The 15,998-nt window shown below is 38.6% G+C and overlaps 1 protein-coding gene across 1 annotated transcript; it reads left to right on the forward strand.

The window, feature by feature from the left end:
• Positions 1 to 12,128: 12,128 nt before the first annotated feature.
• ovca2 (OVCA2 serine hydrolase domain containing) lies at positions 12,129 to 13,756 on the forward strand. The gene is made up of 3 exons (XM_063892665.1): positions 12,129 to 12,192; positions 12,330 to 12,514; positions 12,968 to 13,756. Exons 2-3 carry the CDS (start codon positions 12,361 to 12,363, stop codon positions 13,486 to 13,488), a joined length of 675 nt encoding a protein of 224 aa, XP_063748735.1. The 5' UTR covers positions 12,129 to 12,192; positions 12,330 to 12,360; the 3' UTR covers positions 13,489 to 13,756.
• Positions 13,757 to 15,998: the final 2,242 nt, after the last annotated feature.

Raw genomic sequence — 15,998 nt, forward strand, 5'->3', positions numbered from 1 at the left:
ATTAAATGTGCCTCAAAGTGGTACTTTGAGCTCAACGCACCTTATTCAATAATGATATTCACACAAAGCAGGTCCTAGATGCTTTATAATTCCTGCCATATGAAATTCTACTTGGAAACACACTTATCACTTCTGACTGCTGCCGCCGCCTCTCCTGCTACATTGGTAATGTACTAATTAATGATAATCATTGACAACATTGGCCAGCTCCAACATCTTTCATGAAGTCAGGCAGCTCATCGATACAAACACCTACGCTGCAGCCAAAATAAAAACAGCTAGGTCAGCCAATGTGACTGGAAGCCAAGTCAGGTGAGTTATGTGGGAAAATAAATGTGTAGCCTGCCACCGAATACGAGAGAAGCCTAGTTTTTCGTAGCTTAAAGCTCATTATGTCCTCTGTAGCTCTAATTTACTCCCTTCTTTCTTTACTTACTCTCTGCTTGTCTCACCCTGTCTCAATATGTTTTCTGCACTGTTGGATGAAGTGAAAATTATTCATGAGAACCATGCAGCATCTCTATTGTATGCAGTCATAAACTGCATGACCCCTCCTATCAGTCCTGCAACAGCAGAGCCAGAATAGAAAGTACTAGTGAACGACACTGTGAACTGTGACTTAAAAAATTAACATCCTCAAAAGAATACAATTTATAACAGCTTCCTACACATTTTCAAAGGGAATAAAGCTCAACAGGATGGACGCTACATGATTTATGTTTTAAAATATGGGAGACGGAAGATGGATGAATGGATAACTTAAGAACAGACTCAGTAACAGTAGGAGTTTTTCAGAAATGACACGGTGCAGCTCTGGTTTGGGATCTAGTAACTGGTAAAATGTTGATTAATTTAACCAAGCACATTCTATTTTTAAGTATGTGCTATTACTTGGATCTTCCTGCTTGATCAACATAGGTCTTATCAATCATATAGCAGAGATCTGAGAGTCCACCGTCTACTTTTACTTCATCTGAATACCACTTCCAATGCTTGGTTTTAACAGGCCAACTTGTTGTTTTGTCCTCTGTCTGTGAAAGAAAAAGTGAGTAGGAATTTGCTCTACGCGTCTCTCGCTCTCTCTCTTTTGTTTTATAACCATCTAACCCAATCTGATAGCAACTAATGAGTGTGATTACTTTAGAAGCTGCTATTAGCTGAGGCTAATCCCCCCTCTGCCCCCTTTCATTTCATCTCACCCGCTCCTCCTGCATCACTCCACAAATCTCTCAGCTTTCTGACTTTGCATGCCATTATGATTAGATGATTGGCCTCTGATTTTCCCCTGTCCTCATCACCTATTATCCATCACTAATGACAGGAGGCGATGTTGTAAATGTTCTACTTGAAGTGGAATTAGTTGGCGTGTTGTATCAGGAAGTGTGATAATGGTCTGCTTTTGTCTTAATGGGAGTGCTGCCCATGAACCAAACTTAAGTGGGAGTCGTTCTGGCTGACCTGTTGATGACATGTTGTCCCACCGACACGGCATCATAGTTTTCACTTTGTTAAAAAATGTTCACATTACATCAAACCTGAAGAGGAGTTTGTGTTTCTGTTCATGGTCAGTATTCTTCTGTTCTGACCAAACTGGAAACAAGCGAGCCATGTCTTTAGGACAGTTCACATTAGAAATGACATGACAAACGTTTCTTGGCACAACATTTTGATGAGGTTTTCAAAATGAAGGTGGTGCTGACTGGAGTTCCCCAGAGCTGCCAGTGTAATAGAAATGGTATGAAGTTATGTAAGCTAAAAATGTAAATGTTCTGCCAAAGTGAGAGATTGATGGATCTCACGGTTCTTGGTATTCTCATTACTTGAGGTCAGTAGTAGAGTCCCATCTGTGTAAAGCAATATCACTATTTTTTTTGATTCTTATTATTATTTTGTGTTAATTAAAATTGAAAAAAATGCCTCAAGCTCCTGTGTGGAAAGCTCATAACTAATGTTCATGACACTAATGTTTAAAGCAAACCAGCGGGTATGCAGTACATAATCACATTGGAGTGTATGTGTGGGGTTGTTATGTGAGACGTGCTGGTGCATGAATGAATGTGATAAGAGTGTGAGAGACGGGATACACAGCAATACTTCAAAGTGGAAAAGCGTGGAGAGTCACATCGAGAAACCTTCTCTCAAGGTTATCAGTCTTTTCATGCTGTCCTCCCTTTCTCTCTGTGCATGTGCTGCAGTGATAAGGTAAATTAAAGCCACCTAATGAACAAAATATACGTTTACACATGACTGTATCAATGCATGGAAAGCATAAACTCACTAAAACAGGAAAATTCCACAGAGAAGGTTTATCACTCAAAAGCGAAAAAAAAGTCTCAAACGGAGAAACCCCAAATACACTTTTTCGTTTTTACTCGACGTGATGTCTGACCTATGAAGTGAATGGTGCTCAAATGCCAAAGGACACCAAGTTGAGTCATAGCTGTAAAAATCCATTAGCAAGACGCCCACCTCTACAGTAAAGGAGCAGAGCAAAGACAAAACATTGCAACTAAAAATCTTGGTACTTACTTCATGGAGTGTTTGTACATACAGTATATATTCTCCCTATAGAAGTGTGTAGATGCAGGTTATATATCCAGATCAACATGAGTTTTTACTTATTGTGTTCATATAGTTCCTGGTTAAAGCTGATAGGATATTGTCTCTGTTGACTTAAACACTACACATTTTGAGCCTCCGTACTTCCCTCTTTCTCCCATTCCTCTGATTTACAGCAGTATTATTATAATATCTATGTTCCTCATAAATCACAGTGACAGGAGAGGGCCACATTACACCTGAGTATAGGAACTCCCCACTTCTACCCCCAGTCTTTTTATGACACCGCCTCCTATTAGCAGTCTCTCCCTCTCTGCCTCCCTCCGGGATCGACACATGGCTCCTCATCAGCGCGGGAGAACATCAACAGCAGCTTTGTCCCCTGGGTGTGTTTTTTAACTCTCCCTAATTGGCATGTGCACCACGACACAACAGTAGGCCTGTGTGTGCTTTGAAAGCAACAGAAGACCTTTAATAAACTCAACTAGCACGGCCAATATGAGACACCTCTCTGAAACCAGCATCACATCTTTAAGGATAAGAAATTGAAAAGGAAAAACAATCACAGAGAGGAAACACTTCAGGGAGCTGCCTAGCTTTGAGCAGGTCTCGACACCACACCTGTTAAACAGTTGGTGTCAATTCTGCCTAGCTACCACGTCCCAGCTGGGCTCTATGGTAACATGAAAAAGCTCACAGGACTCTGGTTACCTACAGGATACAGCTGTTAGTAATGTCTGCCTATTTATTATGAGCATTTGAAGGCTTTTGACGAGGGGAACATGAAATGGGTGGAATGGATATGGCACTTAGATGATTTTCTACAGCGCCTTAACAACCACCATGACTGTGTTTCTCTATTTCTCACCCAGAATGACTTCCAAATCGCACCAGCTGCTATTACATTAGCCATTGGTTTCCATGCATTTCACAACAGCGAAAATATTAGATTGAAAATACTTCAAACGTGCTTGTTGTGCCAGGTGTTCTCTCTGTTTCTGGCAAAGTCAAAGCTCGGTTGAAGACTATTTTTGTCGTTACTAGGGGGCAGAAATACTCTTGAAGCTTATGGCTGACTGACTTGTTGGCAAATCATTTTCCATTCAGCAGACATTAAGCAACATTATCATCCCATTCATTATCCTGTCATCCATTTTTGTATCTAGCTAAGTGACACTCTTCTTTTAGCTCCAGTGCGGCTTCAACCATTCAGTTTTGTAAATGATCCATTGACTTTCCTTCTCAGCTAGTAGCTAACTTTTTCTGTCTGACCCAAACAATCTGCTAAAAAAACCCACCATGGACGTTATTAATGTTTCAACGGATCCTTAAAATTAAACAACAAAAGGCCATGATTCGTGAAATATGCAGGATGGCATAATTTACAGATCACTCCTGTAAAGAAAGTTTCATTAAAGATCTATCAACGCCATGGTTCAGCTGTGGTTAAGTTTAGCCACAAATTCAAACTTGTTTGGTTAGGAATAGGCAGAGTTTCTTTTTTTATGAATAAATATTTAGGCACATTTAGAAAAGAAAAACAATCTTTGTGTGAGTGACGAAACTGTTGTCATTATGGTGTGAACAACAGCACTGAAACAAACCTGTGTCTCCCACCACGGAGTATAATGTTTGTTTATGTGTTTATCAACCTCAACCTCCTCTAACTCTCTACGTCTCTACAAGAATATAAGCCAACTTTGATCCAATAGATAGAAGTCATAATTACTACATTGGCACAAATATTGTTTTACGGCCTTTGCTCCACATTCTGATGCTGCCGCCTCATTCCCTTCAATATTAATAGAAAAATATTGATCAGCACAAGTCAATATTTGTGTTTTGTTCCCATGACATGCTATGCAATTACAATTACAAGCAACCTATGATTATGCTTTCAAAATGTCTCAAACATCCATAATTCGTAGTTGCCAAAAATAACTTTTTATGGACAAGACATTTTTCAACCAGGTACACTTTTCTTCACATCTACAGCTAAAAAATTAAGAGACCACTCCAAATGTTTCTTAAATCTCAGTCAAGACATGTATGGCAGCCATTCCAGTGTCTGTTGAATTCCAACACAGAGAAATGTTGTCAGTAGTTATAGAATACAATATATAACGCAGGGACATGTGTAAATAGTAAAATCGGAGAAACTGAAAATGCTGCGGTATGTGTTTGTATTCTTTGATTTTCTGAAAACATGTAGCTTAAGAATGCAATTCAATACAGCTGCATGGACGTGTGATGATGCCTTTGACTATGTTGACAAAATAGTCACTATGATGATGGGTGATCTATATCTCATGCGTGATCCAAATATCTAGAGGTTTATTAGCAGCATATAGAAGCAGATTGATTTCAATGGCTGTCCAGAGGGTGGAATAAGCAGGAGTTTTCTGGGGATTGCAGACCAAAAAAAGGTGCTGATGATGACCATGATATATTGAGGAGAAAATCAGCTTCTCATTAAGGTTCACTGTTTATTTTGTAAACCAACCAAACCATTTATTAAAACAACATAGAGACTATGGCTTTTGGAGTGTGCCTCCAAAATGTCTCATAAAGCCAATTCATAGAGGACAATCGATAGGTGAAATAAATTGATAAACGACCCTGTATTTATTCAAGGTATTTAAAAAGTTATGTAGTTTAATAATAAATAAAAAGAATACAGAGACATTATATGTAATGAACACAACATTAAAAGATAATTTGATCAATACGAAAAAAAAGTCTAAATCACTATCTCTATACACACGCTGCATTTATGAAAATAAATACTGTGACTAGTCCTAACTCAGTAAATATCGGATGTTAACTTAAATTATACAGCTGTGATCAACTTTTTCTATGAGAATATGCGACCAATATTCTAGTATGCTTTGGAAAATGGACCACAGTCATGTAATATATGTATGTGGTTTGTAGTGAATGAAGTATAACGTGTAAAATCAAGCGTCTTTCTGAGAATCTCTCTGAGCAGTTAAAATCAAACTGGGTTGTAAAATAGCTCTGAAAACGCTCCAATGAAATGAGAGAGTATATTGTGTAACTTTTTCTCTGCCTCCATTAAGTTTTCATTTGCTGAAGGCAATTGAAATACCAAAAGACCTTTCAGTAAAAGTTACACAGGGTTGCCTTTCTCCATTGTCTCTGTGGGAGCACGGATACACTTCCCCTCTTTTCATCTCTTCAATCTTCATCTTCAGTGCCCACCCTGTCCTCCCTCCGGACACTTATCCTGCGGCAGCTTCCTCTTTTCAGGCTGCTGACAATTCTCTATATAACCCAAGGTCCCTAATACACCATTCTGCTAAAGTTCAGGGTTATCTGTCTCTCTGGATGTTTGGCCTTTTTCCAAAGACAGTAGAAGATCCGCTGCATTAGCATCACTTGAGTCCTTGCTTTATGCTGACTTCGATCGACTGGTTTAATGTTTGATAATGAATGCAGTGGTTACTTGATTTTAAAATAACATAAAATAGAATAATTACGCAGCATGTGAAGCGGCTGATGGTGTGAGGATAAAGAGTGGGATTTCCCATGTTCAGTACTTGATTCCCATGCGTCGGATCATACATTTTAATTTCTAGTAACGACGCAGTTTATCCCCAAGTCTAGACTTTTATCAATTTTATCTCTCTGATCTTTTTTATTTCGATTGAAGCCTGTAGCCAAAAGCATTTGTAACCCACTGAAGTTCTGCTAGCTCTGCAGCAGGCCATGCAGTGTGAATTTGAACACAGATGCATCAGTGCATAATTTAGGATCACGCACCAGAGAATAATGCTGGCCAGCTTTCTACAATTAAAAAATCTTCACTGCCGATTCTTGCTTTCCCACTTGTAAAAAATAATTATTTGAGATGAGAGCTTGTTGCTTTTTTTTATTGTATTCCTTCTCCAAATCTCTTAAAGGATACTTTCACATGTGTTTGTTGTGACTGTTGTAATGAAACAGTAACTTGCCCATGTTTATATTCAGACCATAAACTCAATTATCTCATAGTGCGGCTGTGGCTCAGCGGGGTAGTGTGCTGATCTTCGGATCAGGAGACCACTGTTTCCATCCCCACTGCATTCAGGATGTCGTTGTGTCCTTGGGCAAGACACTTCACCTCAAATTGCTCCTGTGGTGATCAAGAGTGGTCATGTTATAAAAAGTATTCTTAAGTTTGGGTAATGGCGGTAGAAGTATGTAGATAATTTACTGACGTATATCAATACAATAGTGTAAACATACAAACTTTCCAAATATTCAGTAAACCCAGAAGTACATCAATATTATCTGTTAAAGGCAGACAAATTACTCCTGGGAGTATAATGTATTTTTATATTTGACATGATTGGATTTTTAATACTGGTGCATTATTTTCAAGATAGATCTAGTTGTTTTATTTACTGTTTGTAAGCTTAAGATTTAACTATGCATTCATTCATCTATTAAATTGTATTCTAATTGGGCTAATTACAGTGGATCACACATCTGTATATATCTTTTTATTCCACCAGCTTCCCTTGTTACTTGTATTTGACTGAGTAAAGTATAATGTATGCCTTAGTCTTACGAGTTGAGTCATATAGTGCAGTTTGTTCCCAGTCTTTAACCGCTGAGTTCATGGAGAATCCCTCCTAGATGAGTCAATCAGAATCATACTGACTGCTTAAAAATAAGTCCTGTTATATTTCAAGGCTGCTAGGAAGTGAGTCAATGAAGTGGGCTAGCCTAAACTCATGCATCAGCTTCTATCAGCAAGGTGTGAGCCTGCTGGACCGGCGGGCATTGAAAGCATCAGATGAAGGAGAAGCTTTATCACATGGGAAATAAATATGTGAGAGATTTCATAAGAACAGACTATGTATAGATCAGCTGTTGTGTATGTATCCATCACATAAAGTATCTCAGTGATCTAAGTATTAATAATTATGTTTCACCAAGGCTGATTTAATATATGAATTGTATATAAATACTGTGATATGAGAGGGGCTTACCTTTTGGATATAATATTACATTCTTTTCTGTCCTGGTTTCAAAGGCTGCATTATTGTAAAGTGATGAAAGTTCCTAGTCATTCAAATAAAATAACTGATAATTAGTTTATCAAAGGTAAAATCAACAATTTTGTAAAAAAAAAATCATATCAAGGTATTTGTTAAAGAACATATTAGAACATTTTATTTGCTTCACATTGTGTAGCCCTAGTATCACCCACCTCTGCTTCATGTTTAGATTTATAAAATTGCATTGAATAATCGGGGTACTTAGAATTAGTATTTACTTGCATTGTGCCATATCAAAAACGTTGCACTGATAATCCTGATGGAAAAGTACAACTAAATAATGTTAACAGTCTGCAGATATGTCTCAAACTTCCGCCTCCTCACTTGTCACCTTTTGTCCAAGCAAATAACTTCGGTCGACAACAGCCTTTTGTCACGTTGTCTTTGCAGTACGCTTTCCTTGATAAGAATCAGTGTCTCCCGGAATACAACGCAACACTTGTAGATAAACACTTCAAACACGCATAAAGACGCTCTTTTTCCTCCATGTATTTGCTTTTATTCTAGGGCATTCACACTGTGTATGGCCTACATGTCTGCCCCGGTGAGGATCCTGAGCAGACAGCACATTCGTCATGCTCTTCTCTGTCCTCCTTTATGTGCACACAGACTTCACAGATCTCATGGCAGAATGACAAGGTATATAATAACGCTGCTGCAGAGGACAGCAGCACAGATCTGCCACTGGAGGACACAACCTGCAGGCTGTCCTGACCTCTTCCCCCCCCCCCCACTATTTTGGTTCTTGGCTCTGGCTGTGAAGCTTAACCTGTGTGTCCTCCATGATCATCTGTAGTGCTGTTCCCCAGCAGCTGTCTTTACAGTGAGAGTAAATATGGGATTATCTTGTAACAGACACGGTAATTCTCCAGCTGTACTTTTAATTTGAATGGTTTCACTTTGAGTGTTTTCTGAATTTCCTAATTACATTCGTATGCATGACTCCACTCTTGATCAGTATTCTGTGCAATTACTTTCAGTGGATCTGTTTTCTTGTGTTCAACACACACACACACACACACACACACACACACACACACAGGTAGCTTCAGCCTGCTGGTGGTGTTTGAACTCAGGGAGGGGAAAGTTCTGGGACAAAGGAACAACCAGGTCTTACAGAGCACCACTGCCCCCTTCTGGTCTTCAGTGAGACATGAAGAGAGACCTCATATCACCCTAGAGCCATAAATGGTAAGTTTTCTAAGTCTCTTTTCGAGACAGATTTGTCACTCTGTCTACCTTTGCCCATAGTCATTCTAAAAATATGCAGATTACAAAGACGCAAATCACAAAGACGTGACACTCATCTCAATATTTCACATGATGCCACCTGTATGGATTTGTTTTAATAGGAAGTTATTTTTGACATTTGGTTATTTAATTCTAAAACTAAAATAATGATTATGTTCATATTTAATGAGATAATATATATATATATATATATATATATGCTATTATGCATTTTCCTTAAGTGTCCTGTGTTTTTCATCCATTCAATGAACACAATTGTTTGAATTGCAAATATATAAATCATGGATACGACTTTACACAGGTACAACACATGTATTTAATTGCTGTTAACACAATTTGACAATGAATACAAAATATGACAGAAATCTAAACGTATTAAAATATATTCATTTAAATGTGGCGATAAAATACAATAAACTATATTTTACACTCCATTCATGTCATAAGTTGACTTGTTTTTCCAGTAGTCAAAGTTAAAGTTATGTGAATCTTGATACTCATTATGGTTTCATTAATAGACTAATTATGCAGATGAAATGGTGTCATTAACATTATAAATAAGGATAGTATATATATATATATATATATATATTATGCTGCAATTCAATTAATTAACACTATGATTGTGATTAACTTTTTAGTTTTAGTTTTGGTCAATTACTTGTTATATATTAGGATGTGATGCTGGAAGTAATAACATTGTTATGATTTGAGATGAATGCCCAGGATGCTGAGTTTTGAATAACAGGAAATGTATTTGTGTGGAGCTGGGACAGCCAGGGAGTAATATGTAGCAGCAACAGACTCTGGAAGGAATTAAAGAGAAAAATGAAACAGGGGCTCAGTTTGTCTTCACCAGCAAAAGTCTCTCTGTCCCTCTCTTTCTGCCTCCTCACCAGTGTAGGAGAACATCAACAGTTTTGTCCCTTGGGTATTTGTTTTCCTTTCGCTTTCCCTAATTAACATGTGCGTCATGGCAAGGCAACACATTTGCTCTCACAGCAACTAAAGACCATGACTAGCCTAATTGACAGCCTGCATGTGAGATCTCTTCAAAGAAAACAATTGCATGTAGGCCATCTCAGTCGCCCTGAATTAGAAAAATGTAATGCTTTGATGCTTTAACCACAAAACAGCATCCTCCCTGCTCTATCATCATGTCCAAGTTAGGGAAACCCTGAGACTGAGCTCTCTCATGACACACAAATACTCACAAAATATCTCAGTAAACATCTGTGTAGGTGTGCCCCGGAGTCACAGCAACTATTATTTTAAGTTTCGTCAGTGAAAAGCAGAATAGGATAAATATGAGTCGAAAGAAATGACACGCCTATACCACATCCAAACAAACATTGTTTATATTTTGGATGCAAAGGGATTTTAGGAAAAGGTTGGCCACAGTATGATGCATCCATAAGGGAAACCTTTTCTCCCCATCCTTTATTTTTCTTTTATGGCTTTCACTGATTTGGGCCATCCTCAAACCCTTAGGAGGTCTATAGCTAAATGCCAACTCTGAAGTGAGAATACGGTGTTTGGAATATTGACTTTTATACGCATGTCAAAAGGGAATCTGAATCAAAGATAATGTCTGTATTTTCGACTGAGTCCTTTGGGACAACTGCGCTGCCACTAGGGTTGAAAGAGAGTCTGATAACTGAGCCTAGAATTAGCATTTCACTGTGTTGAAAATAAAGTTCCTTGTCTGCTTTTTTTGTGTTGTGCAGAGGGATGAAAGATTTAAGCTGTGTAAAATGTCATGACTTCTTTTAATAGCCGATTGTAATACCTGGCTCGTCTGAGAATTCGTATCAAATGCAATCTCATCTTTCTCATTAGGGCCAGCCTCCCAATATTTGACTTTATTCTGCTACACAAGAAATGAGAGTGCACGCTGTTTCAATAAGTAGATTACTTGCACAGTAAAATGCATCTGCTATTGATATGAGGAGGTGGATGGACGTTTTGCATATTTATTTATTTTAATATATCCGATATAAGGTTTATTTATACTGTGGATCCTTGGTCTTATTATAAGTCCTTGGTTATATTCCAACGTGTTTCACCTGTATTTAGGCTGAAAGTAGCTCAAGGCCACGAAAGGGATGTTCAAAAAGCCATACAATGTCTTCAACTAATCCACAAATGTGCATTTCTCTACAGAAATGTGCTAAGCTCTACCATTTTGTTTATTTATTATTAACTTCTTTCATTCATCTTTTCGTAAATCAATGATTTGAGAAGTAAACAAAGAAGAATATGCAGAAGAAATCTCACCAGTAAACAGAAATGCCCAAAGAAAACACACTTTTTTCTCTTATTGATTTTACTTTCAACCCTCAGAACTTAAAGTCTGCAACATAACTTGACAATATTTGTTTTAATGAGACACTCACTATTATAGTTGTTTTCCTGTGAGAACATACATCACAACATAATCAGTATGAGCCATATGTTTAGCAGGCTGTTAATCAGAGCTGTCGCCGAAGAAAAGCAGCCAAGCAGTAATTTACAAATAAAACGTTTGATGTTAAAAGGCTGTCAAAAATTCTTACACTAATGATGTACTCGGATTAAATATCTGTAATACTTTTTTATAACTAGATGTTAGATGTGCTAGGGCATATTTATTATCATCATCATGAGATAAACTAAACGACAAACAACCCAATTATCTGGAAAACACCTATGTAATGCAACATAGAGGAACTATGAAAAAATCCTCAGTGTACTCTACTTATTTCTATGCATATTTGCACTCATGTGAACAAAATGTCATTGTCTTACAATTGTGACATATGTAAATTTGTATATACTGAAAAAGCCTATAGATATACTAAAAGACATTTCAATGCTTTTAGCCTTGAACTTAAACTGAATGTGTATACTTTATTATTATTATTTGCTTTTTAAACCCTTATTCTACCCTTATTATAATGTAGGCTATTATAAATGTGGCACTTTTAGAACAGCCCTATGTTTACAAATTAACATAAATAACTGAAAAAAACTGACTGTGACATTCAATCGTTTTAAACTTTTTTTCCTATACTGAAGTTAGCAGAATTATTTGTTTTGGTCAAACGAATCACGTGTACTATGTACCATTTCATAAACGTTTTTCTATTCAAGTTTGTTTGTCATTGTTTTTTATAATATCCTTTAAAATATCGATTATTGATTTTTTGACATTAGTAATGATGTTTTTAAAAATGAGTTTTATTTTGAAAAACAGAACCGGAAGTACATTTAGCTTCTTCCGACATTCTGCCAGCTCCCAAATTGTCGCTGAACTTTCTCCCTATAAATAGTAAAAGTAACTATTTTTTGTGGTAAACATATTACGCTGTGTTTTGTATCTGATCAATTAAAGTGGTGGGCTGTTCGACAACAACGTGTTAATCTTATATATTAACGTTAAATTCTACTTCCTTGATTCAAACTAACTTCTAGGCTAGCGTTAGCTAAGTTAGCTGACCTCTCCATGGCACCTCTCCGGGTCCTGTGTATTCACGGTTACCGGCAGAACGGCAGCTCGTTTCGGGAAAAGACGGGAGCTCTGCGGAAGCTGCTGAAGAAACAAGTGGAGCTCGTATACCTGAGTGCACCACACAGTGTGCAGCAAGCCAGCAGTGAAGGTGAGCCATCAACAGCCTCCAACCAAAACAACCTGTACAGTACGTGTTAGTTAGTTCAAACTTCAACAAATAGAAAATGAGATTCAACCACAGACTATATATTACAAATAAATGGTGATTTGATTTCCACCTTGACTTAAATAATAATAATGTTATGTAAACCATTGTACGTTTTTGCACATTTTAACTGCATTTGGAATATGCATATTTAAGTTTCTAAACAAAGCATTAATAATACCGTATATTAACACGTTTGCCTATGTTGATGCATTATTTACACAACTAATAACATATGTTACAATACATGTTTGAATTTAAGTTCCAGTGTTCTCATTTACAGCAAATAAATTACATATGTTTTGGCCACACTTTGTCCAGTTTTTTTGTTTTGTTTCTTGTTATAATAATTAACCACAGCAGAATGACCACTTTCTTCTTATCTACTATCAAAAGCTCAAGGGAAGGAGAGTGGTTCAGGTCCTGGACCTGGAGGTGACGAGGACCCCAGGGGTTGGTGGTTTTCTGACGGCCAGGCTCGGAGTTTCAGCGCTCAGCAGCAGTGTGAGGAAAGCCTTGGGCTCGATGAGAGCGTGGCGGCTGTGAGAGAAGCTGTTAAAATCCAAGGTCCATTTCACGGCATCCTGGGCTTCAGTCAGGGAGCAGCATTTGTGGCCATGTTGTGCTCTCTTCAGGAGCAAAAACTTGAGCCAGTTTTCAGCTTTAACTTTGCCATCCTTGTCGCTGGTTTCCCAAGTGCATGTAAGGAACACCAAAAATTCTACAACCCTCCCCTCCAGATCCCCTCCCTGCATGTGTTTGGACTGGAAGACAGAGTCATCCCTGACAACATGAGCAGGGAGCTCCTTCCTTCCTTCCGAGACCCTCAGGTCTTGGCGCATCCTGGTGGTCATTTTGTTCCTGCTGCATCTGCCCACAGACAAGCCTACCAGGACTTTCTCAAGGGGTTCCAGTGAGCATCGACGTCACAGAAACCCAGGTGCTGAATAATGAATGGCTGTGAATTAGACTCAATTCAAAGAATGTTGATTGTTTAATGCTCAGAAAAGTCTTGTGATACCATAATTGATACCAGATGCGCGCTGGGTATAAATGCCAAGTTCAAACTCATGGTTCTCTGGAAGTACTTTTTTGTGATCTATTCCATCCAAAACAGAACAATGACTGCTGTCTTTCTCCGGTAAAAGACAAATAAATTAAATGACTATTGTTTATTTATTGTAATCTGGTCTCTGTCTTCTTTGTGGGTGGTGTCATTTATGTTTTTTAAGACACATTTATTGAGACTTATTGCTTGAGTTGTTACCAATGCATGAATCTTTCTTTGTACTTTATACATTTCAATTTTGATTGCAGAAAACACAAGTGTAACTAAGAACATTCTTAAGGATTGTGTTCCAGTGAAGTGGCATATGGGACCAATCATGTAAGTTTAGCCATTTATTCTGGAAACTCGATTAATATCAGTATATTCGTGACATGACTGATTTTACAGCAATACACGTAAATGTATTTTCCACATTCTTCCCTTTTTTAGAAAAACACCACACCACACTGAACGATTTATGTTCTCGGAACATCGTGATTGAGAAAAGTTATTACAAGAATTTGATATCAGAGCCACAGTGGAAACCTTGAATCAAGTTGCGTAACAGATCACGCAAGCTGCTTTACTTGTGTAGTACTGTAACATTCCTTGGACAATTTTCCTAATTGAACATTTTGGAGTGATTCTTAAACATTACCATTTGGTTGCTGAGTCACTCTCCGCCCATGTTGAAGTTACATATAAGCATGAAATATCAGCTGTGGCGAAGCATCTCAATGATTGGTTTAGCTGTGTTGCTTATAGGGATGCATGAAGGTGTGTCCTCATCTGGGAGTTATATGGACAGGTTTATACACTCACTCAAATGCACAGGGTTCAGGGACATGCTGTTCTTTTATAGCTGAAGCATGTGCACGTCAGACTGCACTCATCCGATTGTTTCCAGATGTGTGCTCTCTCCTTCCTACCTCTTTCGATCCCTCCTTCCCTTTCTCACTTTCATCTCCCATTGGCATACCTCAATTTGAACTCTCCTCAACATCCGCCTGCTTTCCACATCCTGTATGTCATCAGCTCTGGGTGCAAAATACCTTCATACATATCTGCTATTATGATATGGACAAAAATAGTTGTCTAGACATCTCAAAATGATCCAAAAAATGACAAATCTGTGGGTTATTTGCCTTGCTGAGATAATGTTCCACTCTAAAACTTGTTGTTAGGATCAGCTTCTTACTGTCTGTCTTAATATGTTAAATGGTACCTGTTTAAACGCCTCGCTTACACTCACACATACTTACATCATGTCTATCTGGTCTCGTTTCACCTCCACAGCCCTCATTTATTGTCTCCTGCGCTCCCCTGTGGCCCTTGTGTCCCTCCAAGACCTCACAGCAGACACACTCAAACACATGGTTTTGATAACAAGTAGAGACGAATGGAGAGAGTGAGCGAACGAGGGAAACAGTGAAAGAAAAACACAGAGGGTCACTCTTGCCAGTAAGTTTTACAACAGAGCTGTGACTCCCTTCTCAGGAATCTATTCCCCCTGTTGCACAACAACCGGGAAATAATGGAATGAGAGACAGAGACAGATGAGGGTGGAGTTATCCTCTCTGCCTCCCCCTCTCCTCCTCTGGCTGTTGTGGTTAAAAAGTGAGAGTAAGGGCACATTAAAGTTTTCGCCTGCAATTGAAGGATCACTTTTTTCCCCTCTTCCCCCGCTGGACTAGGGGGGATGGAGCAGGGGGCAGAGGGGGTGTGTCAGAGCACAGATGGACTTTATTTTGATTATGGAGCATTTGTTGTTATGGGAGACGGAAGGAGGGGAGGGGCCACGAGTTGAGTGTGTCTATATAAGACTTGCACTCAAACTCCAAAGAGCCTGGTCATCCCACGGCCCAGACTTGTCCAGACACTGGCAAAGTTGACCGATTTTTTTTTACTATCGTCGCTTCCACCACAGACAGCTCCCACTGGAATAATCTCTGACTTCCATCAGTGGACTTGAGATTGTATCACCTGGCCTACAATTTGGGGATTTACCTGCAGTCCTACCTTTTTGTTGTTGTTTTCATCCGATAATCTACAATCATCTGATACCATGGACACGATGGAGATAGAGGGACTGTCGTGTGATTTGGAGTTTTAACCCACTATTTCACACCTGTACAAATTGAATCAACGCTTGTCTGCGTGTGTGTCCTTGCGGAGTTAAGTTGGTATGCTGTTGCAGATGGATGTGATGTAACATCATGTTGGAGGTTTTCCAGAGGTATGGCCTGTGTCCAGTATCACATGGGTTAAGGCATGCCTCTCTTTTTTCCTGTGTTTGTCTGCAACTAGGAATGCATGGGCTCCTGCATAGTGTGCATAGAAAAAGAAATGCTTAAAACTGGTAAGGTATGCAGCGTGTTT

Source organism: Eleginops maclovinus, chromosome 10 (genome assembly GCF_036324505.1).
Source record: "Eleginops maclovinus isolate JMC-PN-2008 ecotype Puerto Natales chromosome 10, JC_Emac_rtc_rv5, whole genome shotgun sequence".
Classification (NCBI taxonomy): Eukaryota; Metazoa; Chordata; class Actinopteri; order Perciformes; family Eleginopidae; genus Eleginops; species Eleginops maclovinus.

What these genes read in the sequence shown, in the direction of transcription:
- ovca2 (XM_063892665.1), top strand. Translation starts at nt 12,361, where the DNA reads ATGGCACCTCTCCGGGTCCTGTGTATTCACGGTTACCGGCAGAACGGC. An exon ending in GCAGCAAGCCAGCAGTGAAG is followed by an intron (nt 12,515 to 12,967) that starts GTGAGCCATCAA and finishes TACTATCAAAAG; the next exon opens with CTCAAGGGAAGGAGAGTGGT.